This window comes from Xenia sp. Carnegie-2017, unplaced genomic scaffold, assembly GCF_021976095.1.
Source record: "Xenia sp. Carnegie-2017 unplaced genomic scaffold, XeniaSp_v1 HiC_scaffold_24, whole genome shotgun sequence".
NCBI lineage: Eukaryota > Metazoa > Cnidaria > Anthozoa > Malacalcyonacea > Xeniidae > Xenia > Xenia sp. Carnegie-2017.
The window spans coordinates 17,929,185-17,952,196 of record NW_025813487.1 but is presented as its reverse complement, the minus strand read 5'-3'; the positions used below and the strand labels follow the sequence as shown (position 1 = coordinate 17,952,196).

At 33.7% G+C, this 23,012-nt stretch overlaps 4 protein-coding genes across 4 annotated transcripts in view; 1 reads left to right on the top strand and 3 right to left on the bottom strand.

The window, feature by feature from the left end:
- The window catches only part of LOC124452299 (proprotein convertase subtilisin/kexin type 7-like), a gene marked incomplete at its 5' end in the record, with an annotated part of 58,895 nt that overhangs the window by 8,764 nt on the left and 27,119 nt on the right, over positions 1–23,012 (top strand). The window contains 3 exons of the mRNA XM_047002879.1: positions 354–661; positions 5,741–5,875; positions 8,135–8,263. Coding sequence (XP_046858835.1) covers positions 354–661; positions 5,741–5,763 — 331 coding nt within the window. The remainder of the gene's footprint in view (positions 1–353; positions 662–5,740; positions 5,876–8,134; positions 8,264–23,012) is intronic.
- Positions 746–3,731, bottom strand: LOC124450255. Its single transcript, XM_047000885.1, has 4 exons — positions 3,602–3,731; positions 2,777–2,995; positions 1,810–1,929; positions 746–1,339 (listed from the first exon to the last, which is right to left on the bottom strand). The coding sequence occupies exons 2-4, from the start codon at positions 2,993–2,995 to the stop codon at positions 1,229–1,231; spliced, it is 450 nt and encodes a 149-aa protein (XP_046856841.1). The 5' UTR covers positions 3,602–3,731; the 3' UTR covers positions 746–1,228.
- LOC124450249 lies at positions 6,460–9,950 on the bottom strand. Its single transcript, XM_047000875.1, has 5 exons — positions 9,870–9,950; positions 9,354–9,460; positions 8,470–8,783; positions 8,145–8,270; positions 6,460–7,320 (listed from the first exon to the last, which is right to left on the bottom strand). Exons 2-5 carry the CDS (start codon positions 9,355–9,357, stop codon positions 7,177–7,179), a joined length of 588 nt encoding a protein of 195 aa, XP_046856831.1. The 5' UTR covers positions 9,358–9,460; positions 9,870–9,950; the 3' UTR covers positions 6,460–7,176.
- LOC124450258 (transmembrane protein 91-like) lies at positions 12,183–13,745 on the bottom strand. The gene is made up of 3 exons (XM_047000890.1): positions 13,651–13,745; positions 13,323–13,451; positions 12,183–12,442 (listed from the first exon to the last, which is right to left on the bottom strand). Exons 1-3 carry the CDS (start codon positions 13,693–13,695, stop codon positions 12,308–12,310), a joined length of 309 nt encoding a protein of 102 aa, XP_046856846.1. The 5' UTR covers positions 13,696–13,745; the 3' UTR covers positions 12,183–12,307.

The window sequence follows — 23,012 nt, the reverse complement described above, 5'->3', positions numbered from 1 at the left end:
TCAAAGAGAATTGCAAATCAATCATGAATACATGTTTGAGGAAAAAATACAACATTTATTTCAAAATTTTCTGTTTTGCAGAAACAAAGATGTTTTTTGTGTTTGCACAAGTTTATGTAAACCTCGAAGACGGTTTGTGAGAACTTTCCAGCCGGTGCACTCGACCTTCTGTCTTGAGTTTGTACACATCTGCTCTCGAGTGCTCCTAAAAGTCTCCTCGACTTGCATAAGCCTATGCAAACAGAGCGAAATCATTTCTTTCTTAAATGTTGACTTGCTTGCAATTCAAATATCACGAAGCTCGTGGATTTCGTTCATAGACTGGATGTCTTTCAATATTTTCGTTTTTTTAGTCATTTATTGGAACGAGGAGACAGTTATCGTGAAAGTTCTTCACAAGCAACTGCATCAAACGCATCAGAAGATTTTATTGATGATAGCCTTTCCAAGACTTTTGACGACAACGATTTAGTTGTTGGTGTTGACGATTTTAAGAAACGCCTTCAGTACGCTATGACCAAGAGCTTAATACTTCAAGAAAAACAGATGAGAGATATTGAAAGTTTGGAAGAAGCACTGGGGCTTGTGGATCCAGTTTCGGTAAAATCAACTGTTCTGACGTCAAATGAAAATACTGCAGAAATACGGAAACCTTTGAAAGGTATTTTGAAAAAGTCTGTTTGGAGATAAAGTCTTTACAATTATTCCAAAGACAATGAAATGTGTGCATTGAATGCGTCCTAACTGATCATTCATAACGGATTGACTTTATTATGAACTTAACATTAAAATAAACTATTTTATAAATGATGTATGTGATAAAACATTAGCAAAATATTATATACAATCTAAAGTTTATTGAAATGCAAAAGCTTACAACAGCTAACTGCTAAAGCTATAGAATTTATTATAGTTGCATTAACCATATCAACAATGCAATTATTACTTATATGTATAATTATTTATTTCATTATTATATCAACTATGCAATCATACAATTATTGAAATTCAAAAGCTTTAAACAGCAAAATGATGGAGTAAAGTTAAAACAATTTAAAAGATGATGTATCATAGTTAAATGAACTGTGCAATTAATTAAACTTTTTACAGTTAAATTTCACTAATATTCTCGCATGCCAATTCTATATGTACACACAAACATCTCCAGATGTATATATGGCTCAGTTGTTGATGTTGTTAGTCTATCTTGCTGCTGCTATAATTATAATTAAAGGTATATAATGCCACCACAAGCGATTGCTAACCAGGATATAAGTCTTGCATTTTGTGCTGACTTCGTTGCCCCCGCGTGGTCGCCATTGCCGTAGCGATTTCTTGACTTAAATATAGAATGCGAAACTTATGCAATATCAAATTTTTTATATAGAAATCAAGTTTTGCGTATTCTAGTTTTACGTTGTTAAATAAGTATATCTTTGACTGACGTTACATGTAACTTTTTGAAACTGTAAGGCTCATTTTAGTTTTACGTTGTTAAATAAGTATATCTTTGACTGACGTTACATGTAACTTTTTGAAACTGTAAGGCTCATTTTAGTTTTACGTTGTTAAATAAGTATATCTTTGACTGACGTTACATGTAACTTTTTGAAATTGTAAGGCTCATTTTAGTTTTACGTTGTTAAATAAGTATCTCTTTGACTGACATTCCATATAAGTTTTTAAAACTGTAAGCACATTTTTACATCAAGATTAATGATTGTGAAACTTCCGTTCATCTACGGCAACCATATATGTCTGTCTGTACTACGATTAATCTAATTTGTATCTAGTTAGAGACAAACATACCTCGATCGATTTGAGAATTGCCGCGACTCCGATGGGCCAACAGAAAAAGCATCCAACAATAGACAACAAGAAGTTGTCATTTACTGGGGCGAGCAAATGGATTTGTTGTTGAGGCTGACTCTAGTAACACACAAACAAAACGCACATTATTTGAAACTGCTTTATTTAAAAATGGAAGACATACTTATTTACTCGCGGGTATGCTCAGATGATATGCTTGGATAAAAAAATGGATAAGTTTGAATATAAGGAAATAAGCTCCTATGTACAAAGATAATTATGAATGTAAGTGGATAAACTCGAATATAAGTAGATAATCATAAATATAAGTGGATAATCTTAAATATAAGTGGATAATCTTAAATATAAGTTGATAATCATAAATATTAGTGGATAATCTTAAATATAAGTGGATAATCTTAAATATAGGCGGATAATCTTAAATATAAGCGGATAATCTTAAATATAGGCGGATAAGCTGGAATGTAAGTGGATGAAATCAAATATTAGTGGATTATGTTGCAATCTATAAAGCAGCCAAACTGAAATCTTTTCATTAAAATCCATTTAGTATTTGACATAGGAAGTATTTCCTGTCACTAGCACAAATTCACGTGTCACTAGCACAAATTCACGTGTCACTAGCATAAATTCACGTGTGGAATAATATTTGATGTGTAGATTCATATTTTAGTCAGCGGTTAACCATCTGGGGCCAGTTGCACGAAGCTTGGATAGCGTTCTCGCATTGGATAGTAAATTTTATAAGCTTGTGAAAAAAGGTGTTTATATTTTCATTGCCACAAAGAAATTTTGTAATCTTAGAAGTATTATTTTATTTCAGTGATTGCTCACTTCACGCCTTATATTTTTCCTTTTTAAGAAGTTTTTTAAACGTTTAAAAAAATTTGTTATCTAATGGATAACGCTATCCATGCTTCGTGCAACCGGCTTCTTTTAAACTTACTTGTACAACGACGGTTGTTGTATTGTGTACTTGTTGTGACATATTTATAGGTGGCGGAGGGGGAGGCATATAACCAAAAGGGTGTCCAGGTTGCTCTTGTTGTAGTGGTAAGGTATAACTAGGTGGTTGTGACGGGTTACCAGGTGGTATCGAGGGATAACCAGGTGGTTGTGGGGGGTATTTTGGCACATCATTAATGTACGAGGAAGGCCCTTCCATCTCATTAGAAACATAAACGTAGATTTTACTTGATTTTTTAAGTTTTTGAATGCTTTCTTGAACAATTTACGTTAAATTTATCGTAGTCAACTTTATTGAGTGCTAAACATGCTTCAATGGTGTTTAAAAATATAGAAGTGGATCGCAACAACCTTTTTGAATGCGATTTGCTTAGAGTGCTTTTTGATGAAATAGGCACGTGTAAGCGTGTTATAGTTCACAGTAAATAATTTACTATACGAAATAGTTCATGTTTCTTACCGTTTTGCATAAATAAATGTATTCATCAACTCTTATTTACGTGCAATTTTGCCTTATATTACACACGTCAACTATATTACCGACGTCAACGACTCGTAAAGTTCCAAATAGACATTAAAAATCTAGATTATAGTTTTGAAGGTAATTCGTACTAAAGCAACAAATCTCTATATACGAATCTTCATGTTGCTATGTTTGTGCTGTTTGTTGATATGACACTATTTAGATCAATATGAATAGAAAATAAAATTTAGTTCAAATTCTTGAGATATATATACATATATATAAGTGTGAAGATTGGTAATTCATTTATCGAAATGTTTAGGTATATATAGTAAACCATACCTTGCATTTATTTCGTTCTTTTGAAAAGTTGATTTAAAAGCTTGATGAACTTGTTAAACTTCTGTTTTTCTTTCGCGCAGCTCTTACTTTCGTTTTGAACAGAGTTGCTCTAAAATGCTCATTATTTATGTTTGACAGGTGGATTTATTGACTTTTATGTTCTGGCAAGCGTCACTTCCCGTGAATTGGCGCGGTTTGATTGGCTCAGAACATTTTTGCCAGTCCATTATTTTCCCGTAATGGACAGGCTGTCTACTGCGCGTAATTTTACAATTAAATGCAAACAAACTTAATTAAACACCAAACGTTTTGTAAAACGAAAAATATACGAATGTGAGTCGAAAGAAAAACACTCGTAAAGTTGCTTTTACTATCGAGATGATACAATTTCAAACGATTGATATTCTACTGAGAAAAACTAGTGGAGTGATGGCCAGTCCTCGCAAAACAGAGGGACTAGAAAAGAAAAAGCATTGCACATTGGTCAAACAATGATATATAATGAACTTTTTCTTACTCTTGCTTGCTAGGTCTTCACAGGAAATCTTGAGCCTCTGTTTTAAGTACAAACTTTGCTCTTTGAGGAGCCCTGTCTATACAAAAACCTTCGATCCGATATTTATCCGTAAGACCTCGCGCTAGGCTAATAACTGATTAATATATTTTTCCCAATCAATGGCTGCAGGTTTCATTATTGTGTGTGAATCTTTTATGTGAATGAACGTTTTGTAACACACATGTACTGTATGCTTGAAATAATTTGCCATTGGTGTTTCAACTGCCACTAATATAATCTTATGATTTATCGATCTCCATGGTAACATTGTACCGACTGTGACCTCATGGCGAAGACTTACGGGAAGTATCTTCCCATTCAACCAGATCTCTCAGCATGAATTGAATTTCTTAATAATTAATACAGAAATAAAAGATGTTTACTGTGTTTGCACTGGCCTATGGAAACCAAGCAGACTTTTTAGAGAACTCGAGTGCAGATCATTGCATGCCGGAGACCGAAAGTCGAGTTTTTACAAACGTCTCCGACGTTTGAATATGTCAGTGGAAATTTGAAAAACATCTTATTCTTAAAATAACAATATTTCGAAACAGATAAATTTAAAACAAATGTTTGACTTTTTCTTCTATCTTATATTTACTATTGATTTGCAAATTCCCTTTGATTGATTTAACTGAATGAGCTCAGATCGAATTCCCCAGGCAAATACAAACTCAGCTTTACACCAATCAGCGCTCGAGAAATTACATTGTTGTTTTGTAAACTTTCATGAGTTCATTGAGGTCACAATTCTACATGTAGTCTTGAGTTTTTGCTAAAACAACGACAATAATCGTGAGGAGAGCATAAATATATATTCCATAGCCTTATAAATCAAAGTCAGGTGACGACATGGCACCTGTATTGTCACCTGCAACGGAACAGTTTATTTCCTAAAGCGATAATGAAGCTAGCTGTCTGATAATGTTCAAGCAGTGTAGATGAAAATTATCATGAATTAAACTATGAAATCATTGAATTATTACATTTCAAATTATTAAATTATGTTAAGTAAACAATTAAATCATCATAAATTATACAACCAGTTTGAAAGAAAATAAATTTGTTTTATGGTGTTTTTTGATACAATAAATGAACTATGAAAACTTGATTACATACACCACATGTGTAGGATTGACTCTGCTTACTGCAAAAACTCTCTTGCGAATCGATGATTTTTTATGAAATTCATTTCAATCGTGTTCGTTCAAGCTACGTGAAACTTTGAACTCCATAAAAAACCAGAGAATGTTTCTTCGTGTGTGTAAAATCCCATTTTTAAGTTGGCCTTTCAATTGAGATTTTTCACTTCGTGGTTTAACACCTTATCAAAAAAAGACGTTTTCGAAAATGGCCTGCTTGAATTTTAAGAGCTTTGTTATGATCAACTGAAAGCAATAGAGATGTAAATAAAAGAAAGGTGTCTGATTCTTTTTCAAGAGAGCACATCACCCATGTATGATAAACCATTGTCGAAAATCAAAAGTAACGTTTTACTAACATTTTGTAAATGAAATCTGACCTTATTTGTGCTTAATATTGCTGCATAATGCTTATTGGTTATATATATTATGTTTGTATAGAAAGAAGTACCTCAGTCACGTGATTTGACGATGACAAAATGCGAATTGGCCAAATGCAACACAGACATGGAAAAATCCACTTTCCTATGTGATCATTGACAACTGGAATGATTGTTGTTACTGCTACAGGCTGAGGTTGGTGTTAAAAATATCTCATTGAACTTTCTCTTACTGCATTGCTCTATATTAGTTTGGTAAATTATAAATAGAAGGTTTCATGGGGTTTATGATTCAGTTTTTTGTGCTTCTTATTTCCATCACAACTGTTGTATTTTTATTTCTGCTGTTGGTGGCTGTAAGGGACGACGCTGAGGGATAGGTTTGAGGGGTAACCTTGAGGTGGGCAACTTCGAAGGGTTTGACGACTGTCGGGGTGAACTTGATTTTATAGGGTTTTGTGCTGGGTATAGAGTGGGGTTATGTTTCTCAATATGATAAGGGGAGGGAGGGGCTGCTCCATCTTGTATAACATAATGACAGACGATCAATTTTGTCTTATTTTGTTGCCTGCATGACGAAGGATAACATTTTTATTGCGATGGTCCGATTAACGTTTTTATTTCACATACACTGTGTGTTTAAATTAATCGTGTAATTTTTTTCAAAGATGCTTGATTGCCAATGATATATAATGTTAAAATCTACCTCTATATAATGGTAACTTTGTACTTATACTGGGAAGTCGCAACGAAGGCTTGCAACAAAAGAAAACAATTTTATTATACAAACTGATGTTTATTTATAAGTATTGAAGTAATTATTAATAACGAATACATGAAAACTTGGTAGGATTCTTAAGGGTGACAATGGTTCATTAAGTTTTCATATATGGTAGATCCTAAGGGTGACAATGGTGCATTAAGTTTTCATATATGGTAGATCCTAAGGGTGACAATGGTGCATTAAGTTTTCATATATGGTAGATCCTAAGGGTGACAATGGTGCATTAAGTTTTCATATATGGTAGATCCTAAGGGTGACAATGGTGCATTAAGTTTTCATATATGGTAGATCCTAAGGGTGACAATGGTGCATTAAGTTTTCATATATGGTAGATCCTAAGGGTGACAATGGTGCATTTAGTTTTTATATATGGTAGATCCTAAAGGTGACAATGGTGCATTAAGTTTTCATATATGGTAGATCATAAGGGTGACAATGGTGCATTAAGTTTTCATATATGGTAGATCATAAGGGTGACAATGGTGCATTTAGTTTTCATATATGGTAGATCATAAGGGTGACAATGGTGCATTAAGTTTTCATATATGGTAGATCCTAAAGGTGACAATGGTGCATTAAGTTTTCATATATGGTAGATCATAAGGGTGACAATGGTGCATTAAGTTTTCATATATGGTAGAAGATAAGGGTGACAATGATGCATTAAGTCTTCATAAATGGTAGATCATACGGGGGACAATGGTACATTTAGTTTAGTTATCCATCACGACACCCATGATTGTAAACACTACATAAAGAACTATTCCAATGCCTATAGAAATACCAGCCAGTTTTCTTGCACATTTGGCAGATGCAATTGCACCTGCATGGTTACCGGTAACGTAAAGATTTCTTACCTAAAGGAGATAATGAACCTAGTTTTATAACATAACATTTACACTTGTAATTTTGTAAGTATAATTACATTTAGAATAGGTGGAAAGATCTTTTATTTTGTCTTTGTAGTGGTTGGTTTAATAGTTGTTTTGATACACTGAATGGATAATGAAAACTTGATTACATACACCAAATGTAGGATCACTTCTGTTTACTGAAGACAATTGCGCAAATCGATGATTTTATCATTTCTGTTTTGCTATTTTTGTGAAAATTTGATCTTCGTAAGCGAATGTTTTAAACTGTTAGTCTGACTTAAATTGGTCTTTAAGGAAAGTGGGTTTTTTTGCTGGATTGATGAAAAAACATTCGCCACTGATGAAATGAGAGTAAAATGAATATTTTGTCGTGGATTGAGTTTTCAGTCGCTTTATTAAAGCAGAACAGTACAAGTAAATCTGATTGTCTTGTAAAATTGTCCATGTGTCATATTTCAACCCATTCTTTGCTTTGACTTAAAACTCAATCCACTAGATGTCTTACTACAGTGTCAAGATGAGACAAGGACGTCATTTCAAAAGATGGAAAAAGCAAAACTCCAAATAAAGAATAAAAGAAAGCTTAAAAAACCAATCCTATGAAATATCAACTCAGGAAAAGCGGATAGTAGTCGTTAATGTCAAAAATTTTTCCATCTTTCAAGATGGCGGCTTGCCCCACTCGTAAACTATAGAATTTTGGTGGATTCAGAAATCTTGTAGATTGGGTTCCAAAGTAAAATGTGCATTGAAACATACTGTTACTGTATAGTGCTTAAATGTTGTGTTTGCATAGAAACATGTACCTCCAATGACTTGATGATGGCAACAAGACCAATTGGCCAAATAGGACAAAACAGACAGGAAAAAATAGACAGTCCCAAGTGATCGTTGACGACTGGAACCATTATAGCTGAATGCTGAGGTTGGTTCTAAAAATATTGTATTGAAATTTTCCAACGTGCATTTTATTTATTTGTGAAGATACGTTATGTACATGGAAGGGTTGATTGTGTTATTGATTTACACCTAAGGATAAAGTTTAAATATGTTGTTTTTGAAAGAGAGTGCCTAAGATTTTGTTATACGTCAGTTATTAACAAGTTTTTTTATGATTTTTTTTCTACTTACTTGCACAACAACTGTTGTGTTGTTACTCTGCTGTTGTTGTATCATCCCTGTTGGTGGTTGTGGGGGGTAACCTTGAGGTGGATAAGGTTGTGGGGGATAACCTTGAGGTGGATAGGTTTGTGGGGGTAACCTTGAGGTGGATAAGTTTTGGGGGTAACCTTGAGGTGGATACGTTTGTGGGGGTAACCTTGAGGTGGATACGTTTGTGGGGGTAATCTTGAAGCGGATAATCTTGATTTTGAGGTTCTTGTTGCTGCAGGGAGTATGGGGCTGGGTTTTCTTTTCATTAGTGTAAGAAGGGGTTGCTCCATCTTATATAAAAAACACGATAATTTTCATTTTTTTCTACTATATCCGTTTTAACTGTGCAGCGTACTGCGCATGCTCTGTTGGTAACGAATTAGCGTAAGAAATAAAATAATTGTCCTTTTATTGCGTGGGATATTAACAGCATACCGGCATCGTTAAAAATGTTTTTTCTATAGCTATATGCTTAAAAGGACATGAATGATTTCTACAAAACCTTTGTAATGAATGCTAGGTTTACCACAAATAAACAGTCGTAAAAAATACAGTAATCCATATCAAACAAACATAAAGAACAATCATATCAATACCATCATAAAATACCAGCAATAACTTTGAGTATTTTAAGTTATGATCATTTTAACTATTAAAGATTAACAATGATGTTCACTCTATTCGAAGTTTAGTTTGGATATTTAAAAAACAATTTCTATTACGTTTGATATTCGTATTCCTGTCTATCATTGTAAGTTCATTTTGCTCATAACAGCTCTAAAAAACCTCTCGTATTTCGTTGTAACATTGTGAAGCGTTATGTATATCGAAATGTTTAGGTATATATAGTAAACCTTACCTTTGCATTTATTTCGTTCTTTTGAAAAGTTGATTTAAAAGCTTGATGAACTTGTTTAACTTCTGTTTTTCTTCCGCGCAGTCCTTACTTTCGTTTTTGAACAGAGTTGCTCTAAAATGTTCATTATTTATGTTTGACAGGTGGATTTATTGACTTTATGTTCTGGCAAGCGTCACTTCCGGTGAATTGGCGCGGTTTGATTGGCTCAGAACATTTTTGCCAGTCCATTATTTTCCCGTAATGGACAGGCTGTCTACTGCGCGTAATTTTACAATTAAATGCAAACAAACTTAATTAAACACCAAACGTTTTGTAAAACGAAAAATATACGAATGTGAGTCGAAAGAAAAACACTCGTAAAGTTGCTTTTACTATCGAGATGATACAATTTCAAACGATTGATTTTCTACTGATAAAAAACTAGAGGAGTGAAAGCCAGTCCTTGCAAAACAGAGAGGACTAGAAAAGAAAAAGCATTGCACATTGGTCAAACAATGATATATAATGAACTTTTTCTTACTCTTGCTTGCTAGGTCTTCACAGCGAAATCTTGGGCCTCTGTTTTAAGTACAAACTTTGCTCTTTGAGGAGCCGTGTCTTTACAAAAAACCTTCGATCCGATATTTATCCGTAAGACCTCGCGCTAGGCTAATAACTGATTAATATATTTTTCCCAATCAATGGCTGCAGGTTTCATTATTGTGTGTGAATCTTTTATGTGAATGAACGTTTTGTAACACACATGTACTGTATGCTTGAAATAATTTGCCATTGGTGTTTCAACTGCCACTAATATAATCTTATGATTTATCGATCTCCATGGTAAAATTGTACCGACTGTGACCTCATGGCGAAGGCTTACGGGAAGTATCTTCCCATTCAACCAGATCTCTCAGCATGAATTGAATTTCTTAATAATTAATACAGAAATAAAAGATGTTTACTGTGTTTGCACTGGCCTATGGAAACCAAGCAGACTTTTTAGAGAACTCGAGTGCAGATCATTGCATGCCGGAGACCGAAAGTCGAGAGTTTTTACAAACGTCTCCGACGTTTGAATATGTCAGTGGAAATTTGAAAAACATCTTATTCTTAAAATAACAATATTTCGAAACAGATAAATTTAAAACAAATGTTTGACTTTTTCTTCTATCTTATATTTACTATTGATTTGCAAATTCCCTTTGATTGATTTAACTGAATGAGCTCAGATCGAATTCCCCAGGCAAATACAAACTCAGCTTTACACCAATCAGCGCTCGAGAAATTACATTGTTGTTTTGTAAACTTTCATGAGTTCATTGAGGTCACAATTCTACATGTAGTCTTGAGTTTTTGCTAAAACAACGACAATAATCGTGAGGAGAGCATAAATATATATTCCATAGCCTTATAAATCAAAGTCAGGTGACGACATGGCACCTGTATTGTCACCTGCAACGGAACAGTTTATTTCCTAAAGCGATAATGAAGCTAGCTGTCTGATAATGTTCAAGCAGTGTAGATGAAAATTATCATGAATTAAACTATGAAATCATTGAATTATTACATTTCAAATTATTAAATTATGTTAAGTAAACAATTAAATCATCATAAATTATACAACCAGTTTGAAAGAAAATAAATTTGTTTTATGGTGTTTTTGATACAATAAATGAACTATGAAAACTTGATTACATACACCACATGTGTAGGATTGACTCTGCTTACTGCAAAAACTCTCTTGCGAATCGATGATTTTTTATGAAATTCATTTCAATCGTGTTCGTTCAAGCTACGTGAAACTTTGAACTCCATAAAACCAGAGAATGTTTCTTCGTGTGTAAAATCCCATTTTAAGTTGGCCTTTCAATTGAGATTTTTCACTTCGTGGTTTAACACCTTATCAAAAAAGACGTTTTCGAAAATGGCCTGCTTGAATTTTAAGAGCTTTGTTATGATCAACTGAAAGCAATAGAGATGTAAATAAAAGAAAGGTGTCTGATTCTTTTTCAAGAGAGCACATCACCCATGTATGATAAACCATTGTCGAAAATCAAAAGTTACGTTTTACTAACATTTTGTAAATGAAATCTGACCTTATTTGTGCTTAATATTGCTGCATAATGCTTATTGGTTATATATATTATGTTTGTATAGAAAGAAGTACCTCAGTCACGTGATTTGACGATGACAAAATTCGAATTGGCCAACTGCAACACAGACAAGCAAAAATCCACTTTTCCATGTGATCATTGACAACTGGAATGATTGTTGTTACTGCTACAGGCTGAGGTTGGTTTTAAAAATATCACATTGAAATTTCTCTTACTGCATTGCTCTATATTAGTTTGGTAAATTATGAATAGAAGGTTTCATGGGGTTAATGATTAAGTTTTTTGTGTTTCTTATTTGCATCACAACTGTTGTATTTTTATTGCTGCATTATTCCTGTGTTGGTGGCTGTAAGGGACGACCCTGAGGGATAGGTTTGAGGGGTAAGCTTGAGGTGGGCAATTTTGAAGGGCTTGACGGCCTGGGGCGGTGAACGTGCTGGGTATAGGTTGGGGTTATGTTTTTTATTATGATAAAGGGAGGGGGGCCTGCTCCATCTCGTATAACACAATGACAGACGATCAATTTTGTCTTATTTTGTTGCCTGCATGACGAAGGATAACATTTTTTTATTGCGATGGTCTGATTAACGTTTTCTATTTCACATACACTGTGTGTTTAAGTTAATCGCGTGATTTTTTTCAAAGATGTTCGATTGCCAATGATATTTAATGTTAAAATTTATCGTTCTCTATGTAATGGTAACTTTGTACCTATACTGTGAAGTCGAAACGAAGGCTTGCAACAAAAGAAAACAATTTTATTATATAAACTGATGTTTACTTATAAGTATTAAAGTAATTATTAATAACGAATACATGAAAACTTGGTAGGATTCTTAAGGGTGACAATGGTACATTTAGTTTAGATAGCGTGGATTATTATGGACACTACATAAAAAAACATTCCAATGCCTATAGAAATACCAGCCAGTTTTTTCGCAGATTCTGCTGATGCAATTGCACCTGCATAGTCACCGGCAACGTAAAGATTTCTTACCTAAAGGAGATAATGAACCTAGTTTTTATAACATAACATTTACATCTGTAATTTTGTAAGTATAATTACATTTAGAACAGGTGGAAAGACCTTTTTATTTTGTCTTTGTAGTGGTTTGTTTATATGATGGTTTTGATACATTGAATGGATAATGAAAACCTGGTTACATACACCATATGTAGAATCACTTCTGTTTACTGAAGACAGTCGCGCAAATCGATGATTTTATCATTTCTGTTTTGCTATTTTTGTGAAAATTTGATCTTCGTGAGCGAATGTTTTAAACTGTTAGTCTGACTTAAATTGGCCTTTAAGGAAAGTGGGGTTTTTTTGGTGGATTAATGAAAAAACATTTGCCATTGATGAAATGAGAATAAAATGAATATTTTGTCGTGGATTGAGTTTTCAGTCGCTTTAATAAAGCAGAACAGTACAAGTAAATTTGATTGTCTTGTAAAATTGTCCATGTGTCATGTTCCAACCTGTTCTTCGCTATGACTTAGAACTCAATCCACTAGATGTCTTACTACAGTGTCAAGATGAGACAAGGATGGCATTTCAAAAGATGGAAAAACCAAAACTCCAAATAAAAAATAAAAGAAAGTTTAAAAAACCAATCCTATGAAACATTTTGAAAATCAAACCTAAACCATCAAATTTTACAAATGTATATCAACTCAGGAAAAGCGGATAGTAGTCGTTTATGTCATCAGTTTTTCCATCTTTCAAGATGGCGGCTTGCCCCACTCGTAAACTATACAATTTTGGCGGATTCAGAAATCTTGTAGATTGGGTTCCAAAGTAAAATGTGCATTGAAACATACTGTTACTGTATAGTGCTTATATAATGTAAATATTATGTTTGTATAGAAACAAGTACCTCACATGATTTTATGATGGCAAAAATACCAATTGGACAACAACAACAAAGACATGCAAAAATGGACAGTCCCATGTTATCATTGACAACTGGAATCATTGTTGTAACTGCTGCAGGCTGAGGTTGGTTCTAAAAATATCAAATTGAAATTTCTCATTGTGCATTTTACTTATTTATTTGTGAAGATACGTTATGTACATGGAAGGGTTGATCGGGTTAATGATTTACACCTAAGGATAAAGCTTAAATATGTTGTTTTGGAAAGAGAGTGCCTAAGATTTTGTTATACGTCAGTTATTAACAAGTTTTTTTATGATTTTTTTTCTACTTGCACAACAACTGTTGTGTTGTTACTCTGCTGCTGTTGTATCATTCCTGTTGGTGGTTGTGGGGGGTAACCTTGAGGTGGATAAGTTTGTGGGGGCAACCTTGAGGTGAATAAGGTTGTGCGGGTAATCTTGTAGTAGATTAGTTTGTGGGGGTAATCTTGGAGTAGATTAGTTTGTGGGGGTAATCTTGGAGTAGATTAGTTTGTGCGGGGTAATCTTGGAGTAGATTAGTTTGTGGGGGTAATCTTGGAGTGGATAACCTTGATTTTGAGGTTCTTGTTGTTGCGGGGAATATTGGGCTGGGTTTTCTTTTCATTGGTGTAAGAAGGGGTTGCTCCATCTTATATAAAAACACGATAACTATCATTTTTGTACTATATCCGTTTTAACTGTGCAGTGTACTGCGCATGCTCTGTTGGTAACGAATTAGCATAAGAAAATAAATAATTCCATAATTTCGTAATAGCACGATTGAAATTATGCATTTAACGTAATACACAGGTTTTAAATTTTTATTGCAGACGTGTTTTGGCAAACCTATGCCATTTTCAGTGCGGTATAATGAATGAATAATTGAATGGAGTTAATATGTAAAGAAATCTGATACAAGACATGTGTATAGACAAAAGGGATGAAGCGGAAGTTATTTACAATTATGTAGTGTTAGAGGTATTAAATATTTACAAGTTAAAGATAGTATTGACATGCTGAATTTGTTTGTTAAGATTAGGCTTGAGTTCTTTGATGTACAGTGCTTCTTTTAGTTTTAAGAAGAAGGAGTGGGGCACTGTCTAATATACGAAAGCATGATTGTGAGTATTTAGATTTGCAGTGAGGTGATGAGAGGTGTTTGAATATGTGAGAGTTTTTATCGGAAGTTGTATGCTCTTTAATCCGTGTGGAGAGGTGGCGGCTGGTTTCGCCAATGTAGCGAGAATAGACCTTTTCAAGGTTATTGCAGCCATATTGCAGGTGCAAAACATTGGGCCGAGCGCGGTCACGCATGGCGTCCATATAAATTACTAATAAATGCGCAAAATTACCCTTATACATATTGGCCATTTCTTTCAAAATATTTCTCAAACTTGTCGATTATAATAGTCGAATTATTATTTGCGATTTTTTATTCATGCGAGTCCAATTTTCTAGTAATCAAAGAGCGGAAAGTGAAAGAAAACATTTGTTTTCTTCTTTGAACAACTTGACCGTCGTTTGAGCGATGTTCTTAAGTTCGCATCACACGCACGTGTTTACAACAAGTATCACGAGGAACTATTCTACGGCAAACTCTTATTAGTATTTCCACTTATTTGTAAAGTGACATTGCTATTTTTATTATAATTTATGGCGACTAAACAGCCAAAAGAAGTTGACTTGACTTACGAGTTCCGAACATTTGCGAACTCAAGAACATCGCTCAAACGACGGTCAAGTTGTTCAAAGAAGAAAACAAATGTTCTCTTTCACTTTCCGCTCTTTGATTACCAGAAAATTGGACTCACATGTATAAAAAATCGCAAATAATAATTCGACTATTATAATCGACGAGTTTGAGAAATATTTTTGAAAGAAATGGCCAATATGTATAAGGGTAATTTTTGCGTATCTATTAGTAATTTATATGGACCCAATGGGTGACCGCGTGCTCGGCCCAATGCTTTTACACCCCCTGCAATATGGCTGCGATCAGAGCCCTCTATAGTATAAGAGTTGGGACCATTGAGCTCTATAAGACCTGGAGGGGCAAAGGGGCCTGGACCCCGTGGTCAAAAACATGGCGGTAATGGCGGATTTTGGTTGTCAAAACTTCCACTTTGAGAAAAATTTTTAACATTCGCTCCCTCCCGAAACGGATCTCTATTACTGCTCATAGTAATGACAACCAGCGAAAACAACCACGATACCGTAAGCATAAAATATTGAAAATAATGCTTCAGGTTTTGTGAAATAGACACACACATTTAAATGAGGTAAATCTACTGTAAAATAACGTATATTTTTCAAGTAATGCTTTAGCTATATAAGAAATAAATATCAAACTGCAATCTTTACACTGTCAATGTGTTGTTAAGCTTTAATGCATAATCCCATGCGCATTACTTGTGTTTTGACTGTTTGTGAACAGCTTGGTGCAACTGTCTTTCTTGAATAGATGGGTAAATCTTAGTTAAAATGTCCAAAAGGAGTTTGAAAAGTTAGCTTACCCTACGACTTAAGTCGACTGGAAATATATTATTAGTAGGTATGCAATTTTTGAGTTTTTTGGTAGGATTGATTCTGGATGTCTTATAAAGTATTATGATATTCTGTTAAATCTACTGAGAACTTATGAGGAAAATATCTTAGGAAGAGCAAAAGAACGAAATTCAGAAATTCTATAATCATGTTGCTGGTTCTGTTTTGAGCCAACATATTAGAAACTGGATTGTTATTGACAACCATGGATCTACTACTGAACAGAACTACATTAATTTCCCATTGAAAATACTATTTCTTAAATCAAAGTGCATTGGTTTCTCTGACATAACACTTTTCTTAATGGTGCATGAAGGCAAACCTGTTTAAATATTATAATGTAGGTGAAGATATTTAGCATGTTGTATAATTGTTATTATACAGACATTATTTATAATATTATGGCCTTGTGTAATGTATGTCAAGAACTTATTAATTCTCAAAAATGCTAACCTTCTTGCACTACTTTTCTTTTGTGTCCTTACAAATTACAGTTACCTATACTAATTTTTCTAGATTCAAACAACTTGACAAATTTTGAATTTTACATTATGCCTTTGAATTTTTCTTTTTGTCTTTGGTAAAAATATCAGTGAATGACTTAAAATCAAGTTTATCTAAAATAGTATTTTGTACAAAGTAACTATACATAATTGGAAAAGTCTCATGTTGAAGGCAGATGTGGCTTCTTTTACTAGATTGCAACTCTTATTCTTTTAAATGATATCGTAATTCTTCAAAAGACATAAAAAGTTCTTTGCCATCAATTTTGCTTCTTCCACATTCAACTTCATTGCAACCAATGCATCTTATGTGAATTTTAATCACCTGGAATTGAAAAACGTATGCATTTTGTCAGATGATGCAGTACTGTATTTAATGTTTCATGCATGTCATGATAAGCTTTTCTTGAGCAAATATTTCAAGGTAGGAGCAAAATTTGGCACATTATTGAAAAAAGTAGTTTTTATCTTGATTTTGATGTACTAACCTGTTTACTACACTGTGTAACAAACAATTCATTTACAGAAACACCAGATGGCATTTATAAAACTTTTAGCATAAAGCAAACCTTTACACACCATCATCATGCTTGTCCAAATCTGTCAAATTGTCCAGGCTAGCTGTTTAATACAGGTAATTTTTTTGTACCAAAGAGCTCATTAATTAATCCTGCACTGCATTTGATTTCAATACAGCTCTGTCCTTAATATTTGCTTCATATTTTCAGAAAAATATCATGAAAAAATCCTCCATTTCAACTCAGTTGAAACAAGGAGTTTTAAGATATGCATATCTCGATAAGAACTGGTTGCTTTGCCTCGTCTAGCAATCGATTAAGTAAAGAACAAATAAGAATGGATAAACATAACTTAAATTATAACTTAGGAGTAAAAACATTCACAAAATATATGCCATCACACTTCAAGTATTGACTTAAAACAAAACACTGAACACTTTAAATAGTAAACAATCTTACGTTGCTTACCGGTGTCATGAAATGTTTCCTTTTCTGGCATTACTTCAGCATCCGTATGCCAAACAAGTTTGCAGCATGTTTTAAAGATAAAATTTCTAAAAGTTTTTGTGTTTGGCATTGATATTTTATATAATCGCAATTGTGGTTGTCAAATCCGGGTGGGCGAAAAAAATTTCATTTTATGAGCCCGCGTCTTTCCGCTGACTTTGACAACCAAAATCCGCCATGTTTTTGACCACGCGGCCGCGCGCTGATAATTTATAGTAATTTGGTTGACGTTTCCCCTCCAGGTCTTATAGAACCATTGAGTTCTATAATAACTGGAGCGGCTATCTTTACTGGGGCGAGGTCGCCAAAAAAATGGCGGCCAACGGACGTATTTCCGCTGAAATGATCGCTTTGCAGAAAAATAATATTCTCGACCTCCCCCTGGTGTATATAGTAAATTATAAAGAATTTTTCAAAAACCAACACGATATCGTTAGTTCCATATTCTGTGACGATATCTTTTTTGGCATTTCTTTATAATGCCAACACTTCAATCGTTCAATTGTTGGATGTCGTAGTTTCCACAAAAAGGAACATATCGCTTCTCACAGGTGAGATAGTTGCTTAGTTTTTTAGTCCGTCAACGATTGAAAACTGAAAAGCAATTATACATGCACTTTAAAAGCCATAAAAATACATATTAAAGATCGTATTTTTTAAGACTGACTTGAACGCCAAATATACTGATGTTTTCCTGTTTTTGTTTATAAAATTCTGCATACTTTTCTAAAGTCTGCATGAAGTCGTAAATTTACCCATCTATTTGCAAAATAGTTTCCCTAAAGCAAAAAAGACCCTGCACACATTTTGCTCTGTGAGTAAGTATCAAAACGAAATGATCAGCCCCAAGAGTACCCATGATTTGGAGCAGAGCTTGTTATGTTCTATTTGCTGACAACATGCAGGGAAGACCAAGGAGTAAAGATGACTGGAAGATGTTATTGACCAGGCAGAGTCTTAAAAAATTATAATGCTGTAAAGATAATTGATTTATCGTCTGCCCTATCCAGAGTTATTTAATTTGATCATGGTCAAATTCTAGGGATGGAGACAATGGATTCACTAAGGATGCCTTGAATGCTTTGAAGTTAAAGTTCATGAACCAAAGAAAGATGGCAAGGCTGTGTGTGTTTTGATGCTTAATGAAATGTCAATTCACAAAGATATAAAATGGGAAAGCCATAAAGTCTATGTAAACATTTGTACTGAGATTGATGACTTGATGCAGATGTGAAGCATCAAACTGTATAAGCCATTGGGTTTTATATAACTTATGTTTAAATCAAGTCATATCTTTATCAAAACATTTTAGTTGAGTGTTGTATAAATGTTACTAATATCTAATGCACTACACTGAAGCATTAAAGATTCAGTGATGAAACTTTCAAAGTTACTGTACTGTATATTTCTTCATTATTACAGTTTTGTTTCAAGAAACAGTTTGAGCTTATTTACCTAGTAAAGTACAGAATGGAGATTTATCATATGCATTATTGCTACTTTTTAAAGAAAAGTTTTCACTTTTCAAAGCTTTCCTACAAATTTTTTTTCTTATTTCTTTTCATGAGATTGATGATATATGGTTAATATAATCCAATAACTTTATAATTTCTAAAAGCTTTTAAGCTTCTAGCATAAAAGTACGCTATAGGTATTTGATTCATTTGGTTATATTGCCTTGCTATGACATATCTACTTGCACTTCATCATTCTTGTATGAACAAAACACCAGATGTGGATACTCAGAGAACAAAATGCACTACCAACTGCTTATGAAATTTATTATTTAGGTGAAAACTGTGTTAATCATTCAAATTGTGTACTTATTTGCAAATATAGGAAAACAAAACAAAGTGAAAAGAAGGGTAGAAGTATTAAAACTACAAATGAATTATAAACACCATTGGAAGCACAAGTGTTTTGATGATTATTTGCATTTTGCCCAATTCATGTATCAATACAACAAAATCAAAATGTGCTACAACTTTACAAGTATTTGATACAGTTGCACTTCAGAACATCACAAAAAGGTTACTTAAAGTACTTTCTATACAATATTGTTTGTTTTGATTTACCAAACCTATGCAGACTTGAGTCTTTTGAAATTTAATATGAAACTCAATTACAGAAAATCCGTAAATATCCAGAGATTTAATATTTACTTTTTAAAGAAACAAGTAAAAATCCAACAATTGTGGCGAAAAGCCATTGCCCATTGCATCATGAAAAGAAGCAAAATAGCAATGATAACAAATAAGCTAACTTCTCTCGTGAACCGTGGAGATGAACTATGATATACTTTTTGTATAGACTAAAGAGTTTAATCGATCAAACAAGTTCGACGTTGGTAAAAACGACGCACATCTGCATTCATACATGTGTAGCCGACATATAGCTCTTTCGTCGATAGTTATAAATGCATCCTCGTAGTAGCACATAACTGACAACCACAGTTGACTCGCTGTTATGAATTTGAGGTTTTTACCTTGATTTTCATCAAAAAATTGCTTGACGAATCCCAAATACACACATACATTTTCTTCTCTCTTTCCTCAGGAGGGAGTGGGAAATTGTGAAATTTTCGGAAAAGCGATCAATTTCGGTAAATCTCAGCGGCAACGGACGAAATCCGCCATTTTTTTGGCGTCAGCAGATATCTAAGGCCGCGCTTGAGATAGCCGCTCCAGTTATTATTGAACTCAATGTATAGAACTCAATGGTTGGGACATCTATTGTTATCCGTTTAGCTTACGTTGATTGGGCAATATTGATCACCTGATCAATTTCCGCCATTTTGGTTCCTAGTTTTGAAATTTCAGCTAGTGTTTATATAGCAATTGCTGCTAGTAATACAGTATTTTGAGATAATATTGCGTTTTTTTATGGATAAATGTGTAATAACTGATTGTTGAAGACTACTAATTGTCATTACATATCGCAAGAATCGAGGATTACGAAAAAAATTGAAGAAATGCCTTTTCGTCGAACTTACGAAATTTGATTGCGTATGGTGATTGTTGTGCTGAACTGCTTTTGATATAAGGTTCAATTAACTGACTCAAGTAGAGAAACATTTTTGGGCCAAATAACATTGAAAAGTTCGTTCTGATGCAGTTTCAATAGTTTTCTTACTCCAAAGCTTGTTTTTTAATCGAAGATGATTTCTCATTATGTTCTGAAATTGGTCAATCTACAAACCTCTCAATTCTCAGCCACTTCCACACTGAAACAACTACACCAAATCACAGAAACTCTTATGATTTTCCATGTTGTATTTATTATTTTTAGTTCATCATTTAAAAATGAAGTAATTATAATTAGGATATTCACTGAAACAGCTGAGTACAATATATTTTTGGTAATGAATTGTACAAATGTACCCTACTTCTGTAGCTCAAAGTAGAACATTACTTCTCTTCTAGACTTGTCGATGATATTTTAATTGTAGGCTTTGGTTTATAAGATCAGAGGCATATCTCCATAAGTTCAGCTATTTGGGCTTTTTAATGTATATTACAACTGTTGCTGCCTTTCTCATATATATTAAAATATTGCTGGCTTTCTCATATATATTTAGGTGCTGCTATCTTTTTGATATATATATTTCACTGGCAATACAAGGCATAGAATTTGAACAAACGGGGCTGAGCTCCCTCCAACACACCCCTGTTTGATCATTAAACACATATAGAAGTTTTGTCATTCCTCAACCAATAAATTTAACTCTTTGCTAAATTAAAGATTGGATCAGACTCATATGCTGTATAAAAGACTACAAACAGTAGCATTTATAGCAAAAAGACTGTTCTTCAACAACAGAAATGTTTCATATTATAGAAATAATATATTCATTTTAAAGAAATGCTTCACCAAAATTTTCAGCAGAATCCCTAACAAACTTTATTAGAAATAAACTTTAATACTTTATAAAGTGATAAAGGCGAAATAACTTCATATAAAGGAGTAAAACGTATAAGGCCAAATGCATCTTGGTCAAATCATTGCATATTTCAATAACTAAAAAGTAAAGTCTGTCATTTTCTGCTGAGCAAGAAAATTTTGTGATCTTTCAGAATAAAAAATGTCATGCTTGGATTAAATTGGGGGGCATAAACCACTCACTACCATTAAATTGTTACAAATCTTGAACACAGATCTTTCCGGACCAAAACTGCATGATTACTATGATTCGAAGTTTCGAACAAAGTCTTGTCCAAGTATTTGATAACACTGATGCCAGGATAACATTGCCGCTTGCCACCAAGCTTAAAGATCTTGAAAACTTGTTACAGAGTCGGAACATAAGCCGAGAAAACACGTTCACGTACGAAAAATACTTCTTACAATGGGTCACGATCAATTTGAAGCACGAACTAGTAAACCGCAAACGAAGCTCAAACCAATGAAATTAAATCAGGTCTGCCGCAAATCGTTAAAAAAACGCAAAGAGCTTGCTATTATTCCTAATATATTTGATACTACCATGGAATAAGCTTAAATTGCCTTCTTCTTTTGCATATAAACCCAATTTCCAATAGTATTATTATAGTTTAACTTTGCAAGTAGGAACCAAAATGGCGGCTCCGCGCTCGCCCCAGACCGTTTGTCCCAACTCTTACTAATAGAGGGCTCTGGCTGCGATAACCTTGAAAAGGTCTATTACTTCCCGCACATAAGAATTCGTAAACCACATTGGATTTTAAGAGGAAAGGGATGGGGTATTAACGGCATACCGGCGTCGATAAAAATGTTTTTTCCATAGCTATATGCGTAAAAGGACATGGATGATTTCTACAAAACCTTTGTAATGAATGCTAGGTTTACCGCAAATAAACAGTCGTAGAAAATACAGCAATCCATATCAAACAAACATAAAAAACAATCATATCAATACCATCATAAAACACCAGCAATAACTTTGAGTATTTTAAGTTATGAACACATTAACTATTAAAGATGAACAATGATGTTCACTCTATTCGAAGTTTAGTTTGGATATTTAAAAAACAATTTCTATTCGTTTGATATTTGTATTCCTGTCTATCATTGTAAGTTCATGTTTGCTCATAACAGCTCTAAAAAACCTCTCGTATTTCGTTGTAATATTGTAAAAGCGTTATGTAAACCTACCTTCTTTTAAAATTTTCCGGTTTATCGTGGAGATTATTGAATAACTTTTGCTGACTACTAAAGCCTGTTTCATACATAAAGAAATTGTTGACTAACGATGAAAAGGGTGGGGGGCACTATTATTCATCTATGCATGTTCTACTTTAATGATTTCTATTGAAATCAATTGTCATTACATATTATAACACATGAACATATGTTATAGCTCCCCAATTACCCTAATTACTGGTCGCCGTCCGTCAGTAATCATCAGTCGGTCTTAAGAGCTGAAATCTCGGAAAAGATGTTAAAGAATTATCCTTAGATGGTACGGATGGGAATATGGTTAATGCGTAGGCGAGTTGCGGAAGTCTACAGGTCGCTTTAAACGTGTCTGCTTTGATGGTTTTGAAATAAAAGTTTCTTTTTTATGATTACATATGGAAGCTAATTTGGATTTCTTGTTTTGCATAATTTTTAGATTTTCGA